At 36.4% G+C, this 9,469-nt stretch overlaps 1 protein-coding gene across 7 annotated transcripts in view; it reads left to right on the plus strand.

The window, feature by feature from the left end:
* GHR (growth hormone receptor) overlaps positions 1-9,260 on the plus strand; it is a 164,953-nt gene extending 155,693 nt beyond the window's left edge. For all 7 annotated transcript variants that reach the window (XM_032676934.1, XM_032676933.1, XM_032676938.1 and 4 more), the window contains 4 exons: positions 1,295-1,463; positions 3,516-3,606; positions 6,182-6,251; positions 6,490-9,260. In XM_032676934.1, the coding sequence (XP_032532825.1) occupies positions 1,295-1,463; positions 3,516-3,606; positions 6,182-6,251; positions 6,490-7,452 (1,293 nt within the window). In that variant the 3' untranslated portion in view covers positions 7,453-9,260. The remainder of the gene's footprint in view (positions 1-1,294; positions 1,464-3,515; positions 3,607-6,181; positions 6,252-6,489) is intronic.
* The last annotated feature ends 209 nt before the right edge of the window (positions 9,261-9,469 follow it).

The following is a 9,469-nucleotide window of genomic DNA, read 5'->3' on the forward strand; positions in this document are numbered from 1 at the left end:
CTGAACTTTTCGCAGTCTATACATCTTGCTCCATCCAAGTTTCTTTCACAAAGGCTCTAATTTAGTCTGCATACTGCTTTTTCCAAGTGACACCATTATTTGGGATGCATGTAAACCTACTTGTAAAACTTCAGTGAACTGTTTTTTGTGGCTTCATAGCCACAATGAATGAAATAAGTATCTATTGAATTTCCTTTCCAGTGCTGGATATTCTTCAGATGTTAAAAATCTTTAGGGCATAGAGCAATGGTTCTCCATGATCTTGTGCTCAACTACTAGAAGAGAAAAGCAGTCTGCCTGAGACCACTGCCTCCTTCGAAATCTCCCTGGGTGGCTCTCAGAACACTGGAGTCGGGAGGCACCAGGGATCAGAGAACTCCACAGATCATAGCTACTGTCTCAAGTTTAGATTATGTAGCTACAGAGTATGTTGTTAAAGCTTCCTTCAAATTCCCAATGGCTGCTGATTTCCAGGTGTTTTTAGTCTTAGCCCATGGTGAGTTTTTGCTGGTATCATCCTTGATTCTGAAGTAAAAGTAGAACATAACATCTGCCACATGGATTTCTATTTTGAGCACATTTTCCTTATTTTTGTATACTTTTATTGGACTGTTGAAGCTAAAATACATATTCTTAGAGGATTAATAGAAAAAGAGAGAAATTTCACTTATTAAGACTTCTAATGTGATTTCCTAAATAGTTTGATATTCAGCAGTATCTGTGTTGCAGTTAATATAGAAGTTTCAAAGACCAACAATCTGGTGCCAGCTCTCTCACACAGTCTCCATTATCACATTTAACATATAGTTGAAGATTTTGAGACCTATGCAGTGTTCTCCAGATAAAAACATTTGTAACATGCAATATGTCTAGTTAGAACCATTAATTCTGTAGTGGAGATTGCACTACTTTTAAAACTCCTGTGTTATTTTAACAACATTTTTGGCTCTTTGCCATAAGTAATGTTGTGTTATAACGGTAAAAAGTATTTACAACTTGATAAGATCAGTGAGAGATGTTCACACCACCTACTTATGGCATGTAACTGGGGGAAGCTGCCTTTCTTCACTCCTACAGAGAGCTTGGATTCTCCACTTTTGGTCCCCTGAATCACAGCAATGACTGATGACCAGTAGGTCAAAAGTAAATGGTGTGAATTTTCTCTGAACTCTTCTTGTGGTATCCTTACAATTTAGAGTAGCAAAAATGCCTTCAAATTTTCTGAAATCAAGAAACAATGTAAAATTGCCAGTACAACTCAAACAAATTAATCACAGTCCCTCTGTCTCTGTAGTTAACACCCAGGGTCTCAACAATGGTTCCACTGTACTCTCTGAAGATGGGAAGAGATTATGAGATACGACTCAGATCAAGACAACAAACCTCTGAAAAATTTGGGGAGTTCAGTGAAATCGTTTATGTATCTTTTTCTCAACTGGGCAGCGAATGTGTTCGTTCTGAAGGTAAATAAAGTATTTTTAAAACTGTGATTCTTGCCTTTTCAGAGTTTGGGGGGGTATTTTTCTCCTTACCATCAATATTGTATGGTTGAATAGCTAGATTACTCAGCCTACTACATGAAAATAATTTGGTGAGATTGAGAATGTACAAGTTCTATATGCAAACTCAGAATTAACCTCACCAAGACATTCACACCTCATCCTAGAGCAAAAATACAGATAGCTTTGAGAATCACACATAACTGCTATTGCACATTTTACAGAGTATAAAACAAAGTTAAATCTCATACTTCATCATTTCAAATGAGCACTTCAGTAGCAAAGAGAAGAATTGTCTCTTCTGCTAAAGTGTTATGCTGTTGGCTAAGTTTGTTAGCAGAATTGTGTTTTTCTGATCATCCTGCTACTATGAAGGACAGTGAGTGGTTTTCTGGTTCTTGCTTCTGACTTGTACTTGTTTTAAAGTGCTATTAAAGACAGAAGAAGAAACAGTCATTGATCACCACATTTTTTCTGTTGAAGGAATGAGACAGTGCCTTTTCCTAAAGTGTTCTTGGGTCTGAGCTACTAAATTAACTCTTTAAAATATGAGGTCTTCAGAACATATTTTAACATATTTCACTTCATTTTCCAGGGTAGTAAAGATGTTAAATAAAACAACTCATAACTCTTATCTTTTAAAACCTTGCTAGATTCTCCTTTTTAACTCTTCCTATTACTAGTTTTCTTACCTAATTTTTCGGAAAAACTGATGTTCTGTACATGTGGCATCATTTTATTACATTGCATTACATTGTCAAGATTTTTATATGAACAAAATTAAAATCCTATAGAAATCTAGGGCCATCCTACAATGGCCCTTTTCTTCAGTCACTGCAGCTGAGATTCTCCAAGGTGATACATATCCACACATCTCACACAGCAGTAGTGAGCTGATTTGATTGAGAATTTATTTTTGCCTGTTTTATATATCATCTTAAGGAATACAATTAAACTGTAGGTTTCCATGTATTAAAAATTTAAAGTAGTTACATTCTAATGCAATATTCTTACTTTTTGAAGCAGCTAGGCATCTGCTGGTCTCACTGACATGACAAGGACTTTCTGTTTCTCCATTAAAATAGAGACTTGTTTAACACAGACATATCCATAAAGACTTTAATTCATGCCTGAAAGCACATCTAGTCAAAATCTAAACTTGGAACGCAGGACTCAAACTCGTACCTGAATTTTCGATTTCTTTTTTTTTCTGAAAGTTCACTCATGATCATGTGTAGAGGTCTAAAGCTTTCTGTCCAGCGTTCCTTCGCCTAAAAAAAGAGTGAAGTTTGTATGGAAAAGTTGCAATTGGGAACAAGTGAGAAAAATCTAAGACTAAAGGCGGAATAAATTTCTTTATGCTTTGTATTCTACAGTGTCAGCTCAAGTATAATGGAATTGCTAGTAGTTAAGGGATAAAACATTTCATTTATCAGCATTGTTCTTCATTCCTACTAAATTGCATTTCTCAATTAATTTCTACACTTTTTGTTACCACATGCCAGGTAAATAAAAGGGAGATTTTTTTCCTCAGCTGATGATTCACAACATAATGTTCAACCTTTAGAGAAGTAGTGTGCTTTTTAACACCACCGCACTCTAGTTTTTATGAGAGAAATATAGTTTACCTATGATTTAGTGTGCTATTAGTAATGTTCTCTCAGCTTGGATGAATAAGTGTATTATATGCCATCAGGACTACTTGATAGCATGTTCCAAGCAGGCAGAATGTTCCTCATGGCTAGTTTTGCTACAAGTATTCTCTTTACTAAGATCTTGTTTAGTTTATAAAATCAGTCTGGTCTTGCCAGGAGTCTCAGTGGAGTATGAAAAATATTGAGAGACCAAAAACATATTTTTATTTCTTCAGTACATAGAACTTTCACGTTTAAGTAACCAAAAATTCCGTCAGTTTTTACCACTTTGGGATACTCAGGTGGTAGAAGAGAAGGTTGAAATTAAAGATGTGACAGAGATGCAGATTTCTGATAACACATTTGTGTTCTGTTGTTTCAGAAATTGGGTTTCCATGGTTCTTAATTGTTACCTTCGGAGCATGTGGGCTGGCTGTAACAGTGATCTTAATCGTGCTGTCTAAACAACCAAGGTAGAGAGTTTTTATTTGTCAGATTTTATGTACCTGTAGCATGATAAAAAAGGTTCTTGAATTATTTCAAATTTGGGGGACTAGGAACTATTTTAAATATTGTTGTCTATTCTTATAAGCTGCATGTACACTGGGGCCTTCTGCAGTGTGAATCTGATTATGTTGAATGCTCCTCTTCCTCTTGCATTGCAGAACATACTATTTTTTACCCACACGTTGTTCAAAAGTTTCCTACAGACCTATATCTGTATATTTGATTTTGTTCTTAGACCATTCCACTAATCTCTATTTCATCAAGCCAAGGCAAAGAGCTTGAGTCCTAGGGGAATATTTGGTCTCTGTGGATAGACTGCAGCTCCTTTAAATAACAGGAATAAAATGAAACAAAGCACAGAATTGTGTTGTATGTAAAAATTATAAAATGGTGTCATTTATAAAAATGAAACAATCAAACATATAAAAATGACAGTATGGTCTCAAAGTGTATTAATCCCCTAATATGTGGTTCAGGGATAGGTTTTGGCAGTATTCAGCTTGGACGTCATACCAGTACTGTTCTAAACTATGAAACAACACCATGGGCAAGACCAGTGCACACATGCCTGTTGTCAGTGCCTTGTATATACACTTTGAAAGTAAACACTTGGGTGTTTTGCACAAAGGACAAATCATTGAAATTAAAAGAATGTCATGCAGTTGGAGCAGATCTAAAAAAATAATTTAGGCAGCAGCACTCTGCTTTGGTGGAGTTTAATTTCAGGAAGCCACTCCCTGCAATATCATCCCAATCCCAGATTTAAGAGCAAGGCTCCTGATCCAATTCATAACAAAATTTTGACTTGTCAGAATGGGGCAAGAACAACTCGCATGTGGGACTAGAAACTCACTAAGGTCAGCACACTGAGCAAGGAGTGGCTTGGTCACAGGAAATCCTGAGGGCTGATCAGAGTTATAAATATCTTCCATGGGAATTATGACTGCTAAAGGAGGCTTTTCTGCACTGAGGACCCTTCACGTGGAATGTTATTCTGAACCCGTGAGTCTGCACCCTTTTCTTCAAACTGGAGCATGTGGTAGTGGAATAGCAATGTATTCAGCAGAAAAGCAGGCTGCATAAGTTTTCCATAATGCAAAATATCCACTCGGTTTTCTCCTGATTCTGAAAAGATACCAAGTCATATTTTCCTGGGTTCTGATCTCACAGGACCTGAGCGAGGCTCTCTAGGACAGATGCCTTAGGTTTAGGTCATTAGAGTTGAGAGATGAAAGCTTGAATTATGCTAGGCTAAGAAAGAAGCAGAGCATATTTCTCCCTCCTGAATGATTTCTCGAGGCAGCAAGTGGTAAAATCCTTTGTCTGTTTCATTAGAAGCAATGCCCAGTCCTGTCAGAATAGCTGATTTGTGGATTTGACTGTAAGTCCAAGTCTTAAACTGGTACGCTGATAGCCCAGCCAGTGCACGTATAACACTACTCCTCCAGGGATTGGGTGGAAAATTACTGCATTTCTGGCTCTTATTAGGCTTGTTGGGCAGAACATTGAAGGTCTGCCCAAAAACAAAAAGCAGCTGGGGAATTTGGAGCTGTCATTGTTAAGCCAAAGGTGCGTAAATTTCTCTCTAGCTCTTTTTAAGACTCCTGTGATCCTCTCCAGACCTCACCAAGGTCACTAACAATGCAGCAGAACCAATACGTGGATTTGTATCTACCATTCCCACAGCTCACTTTCTAAAATTGTCAACTAACCCAGTATAAAAAGAATGCTGATTTTCCTTTTGAGAACTACAGTTTATCTGTTTGCAGAGAAAGCAGGGAGATAAAATGGAAAGAATAGACATATCCTGTTATTGTTGGATTATTATTAATGGAAAAGCATCCTCCTATTAGGGTGTTGTTTCTTTTTGGGGGGCGAAGTTTTGTCCCCTTGAAGAATAAGGAGCGTGCTGTATGAAGGATTAGAATAATATGTATTTCCACAGCACGCAAATGCATAAGCAAGTTACTAGTCCTTTCTCTACAAGGGTAAAACCCTGCCTTTATTTCTTGTTCAGAAAACAGATGTGTCATAGAGATAGCAAAATACTAGCCTAAATTTTTGCAGTTGTTTTTCTGTTTTATTTATTAATTTTAAAGTAATTCACTCTTTACACCAATTCCTATCTTCTGTTCTCCTATTCAAATTTATTGGGCTTATGCAAGGCTGCTCTGTTCATGAAAAAAAATTTGGGGGAAGTTACTGCATATTGATAGTTGTGTCAGGTTCCATTGAAAAGTAGGTAAAAAGGGAAACTATTCACAGAGCTCTAGGAATTTACTATATAGCACTGAATTATCAGACTAGACTCCAAAGTGGATTCCCTCATAACTGTGATTTCAACAAGGAAGCTTGCAGAAAATTTGTTTCTTAATTTGCAGTGAGAAAAAGCAATAATTCTTTTCATTAGAGATACTTGAAATTGAATTTTCAAACATTTAGATTTTGAAGTAATTAAGTATAAACAATGTAAGCCTGTCTTCTTTCTAACTTCCTAAAAAAAAGACCACTGTCAATTAAAAACCATAATTTTTTTTCCAGGTTAAAAATGCTTATTTTTCCTCCTGTGCCAGTTCCAAAGATTAAAGGGATTGACCCAGATCTGTTGAAGGTAATACTGAGCTCTAAAATCTACAGTGGGAATATTTGTAGTATTTGTTGTCCTAGGCAGAAAAATTTTGTAGAAGAAAATTCTGACATGGGGTGAACTGCCACTGTTTGTATAAAATAATGTTAAAGCCCTTTGCAATTATAACATTAGTTATAGTCACCTTTGCATAAATTAATATCATAAAAAGTACAAGCATTTTTGTTATTTTCCATATAATTTTTTTTTTCTTGCTTTATAGAAGGGAAAGCTAGATGAAGTGAACTCCATCTTAGCCAGCCATGGTGACTACAAGACAAAGCTATACAATGATGACTTGTGGGTTGAGTTTATTGAGTTGGACATAGAAGACCCTGATGAAAAGAACAGAGTCTCAGATACTGACAGGCTCCTGAGTGAAGATCACCTGAAATCTCACAGTTGCTTGGGAGCAAAGGATGATGATTCTGGACGGGCCAGTTGTTGTGAACCAGATATTCCAGAGACAGACTTCAGTGCAAGCGACACATGTGATGCCATCTCTGATAGTGATCAGTTCAAAAAGGTTACTGATAAAGAAGAGGATCTCCTGTGCCTTGATAGAAAAGATGAGGAGGAGTCACTTGCAAGCCTTGCCAACACAGACACCCAACACCGGCATATGAATGCTCAGTCTGAAAACATCCAGCTGTGGCCACCCTTTGCAGACAGCACTGACTCACTTCGTCCATCGGTCCATCCCCAGATAAGTAACCATAATTCACTGACAAACACTGACTTTTATGCGCAAGTGAGTGATATTACTCCAGCAGGCAGGGTTGTACTTTCACCAGGACAGAAATCCAAGGTGGGGAGAGCACAGCGTGAAGGTTGCACAGAACAAAACTTCACCATCGACAACACCTATTTCTGTGAAGCAGATGTGAAAAAATGTATTGCTGTGACTTCCCACGAAGAGGATGAGCCACACGTTCAGGAACAAAGCTGTAACGAAGATGCCTACTTCACCACAGAGAGCCTTACCACTACTGGTGTCAATCTTGGAGCTTCAACAGCAGAAACCCCAATTTCAGAGATGCCAGTCCCAGACTACACGTCTATTCATATCGTTCACTCTCCACAAGGCCTTGTGCTCAATGCAACTGCGTTGCCAGTGCCAGACAAGGAATTCAACATGTCCTCTGGTTACGTGAGCACAGACCAGCTGAACAAAATCATGCCGTAGCTCTTATTTTGACTGTGTGCAGTATTTCACAGCAGAGAGTCAGTTTGGGCTTGTATGCTGAAACCAAAATGAAGTCTAAAAGTTTCTTGTGGTTCCTATAATTGTATCTGAAATGTTGCAACATGAAATATACATCAAAATATTCCTATCGTGTTTTGTAAATATTATCTATGAATTTGTCTTAAGGCTGTTTTGTCTTGTTCTTGTGGTTGTTGATTTTTGTGATACTAAACATTGAAATTACTATGTTTAATATACAGTGCATTTTGATAAAGCTAAAAATCAGGTGATTTAAAGTCTAAGAATTTAGAAAAAAAGTGCTGTTGGCAGAGATCTTTATATCAATAATTGGGAATTGATCATATATAGGTGAAAACCAGAAGTAGCTCGACTAAATAACACATCTATTTTGATTTATATAAATTAATAAAATATATTTTAATATCTTAGTCATAAACCCATAAATATTTTCTACTACCCTGCACACTGTAGTTCAATTATGATGGCCCACTTAAGGAATGTAATTGTTGCAGTCTTAAAAAGGAGTTTTCTGTTTTATAAAAGTTTTGTTCGCAACTAAAAGAAAAAAAATTTTTTACAGAGCCATTTTATACCTCCAAAGAAACCTGTAGAGAAATTTTGAAATATTGTAGAAACTTAAAGGAACAGATTCTATCACTTTCTAATGGTAGCTACTATAGAAATATACATGCAATTTAAAGTTCTGTATAAAACTTTAAAATATACAAAATATTTGGACAAATTATTCTGTTCTTCATCAGATTCTAGCTAATGCTAATAAAAATATACTTTTTATAAACAAAATTTTGTTGACCACAGTATTAAACACTGTGCAACTATACTTTCACTGAACATTTTTGAGAATACGTGAATAAGCTCTGGTGACTTAGCAGCATAGTTTCTGCATGTTTAACCAACTTCTGAAGCCTTTCTACAGCCAAAGGTATCACTACATTTATTAATTTGTACCACATAAAGTCTTGATTAAAAAAAAAATAAATTAAGGGCTTCAGCAGTTAGCCAGCAGTTCATTTTTAAAGCTAAAACAGGATTAAAATACTTTAGTGGAACAAGGGGATTAAGTGCAGTATTGCTCAAACAAGATTTTCATTTCTGCAGCCTAACAGCATCTCCTCTGACTGCATTAGGCAGACTTTCAGAAGGAAGGGAGAGGAAGCTGAAACTTGTCAGGAAAGCTTCTCTCTTTGTTAAGAACCTGATGGAGCTTTTTGTTGTTTCAGGAGTTACCCTCCTAGGCCATGGTTTCATCACAGCAGGGTTCTTCTTAGAAAGCAGATAGGGACATTCATTTCAGAAGTGTTTGATGTGCAGCAAATGCAGGTCTTGCTTATGATGTCTCCAGCTGAACTCACTGATGCTCTTTCTGTGACCAAGTGCTACAGGACTGGGCCCAACTACTGGGTGAGTTTTTTAAGTTTAGCACGTACTTTATGGTAAATGTGCATTAGATATTCTGCTAATTTGCTGCTATATTTTTCTAACAGCTACATTATTTAGTTTCATATAAAATTTCATAGATGGTAGACACTAATGCAAGTAATGCCTCTGTGTTTGTTTGAAAGAAGTTTCTTACTCTGTTTCTATTGCCAAAAATAGTTAAATACCTCAGTCAAACTCAGAATGTCATTTTGGTACTTTACTGGTCACACAAGCCATGATATGCAGGTCAGAAGATGTGTCTTTCAATTTCTATTTAACTTTCCTTATGTTAGTGTTTTGTTGTTTTCTCGAAGTTTAATAAATGTATTGTCTTTGATCTATCTGGACACAATGTGGTTTTTTGTGAATAGTTAATTTTTTTAATGGAAAATAGAGATTTTAGTGGCAGAAATCAAGTATTTCTCATTGAATAAAGTAGAATGTCACTTCCCTTAGTATAGAAATATTGCCTCATGAGATCAGTGTTTCAGTGTTTTCACGATTGATATGTATGTGTTTAAAAATAGAAGCACAGACCTAAATTTATAGATGGAGA

This window comes from Chiroxiphia lanceolata, chromosome Z (assembly GCF_009829145.1).
Source record: "Chiroxiphia lanceolata isolate bChiLan1 chromosome Z, bChiLan1.pri, whole genome shotgun sequence".
NCBI lineage: Eukaryota > Metazoa > Chordata > Aves > Passeriformes > Pipridae > Chiroxiphia > Chiroxiphia lanceolata.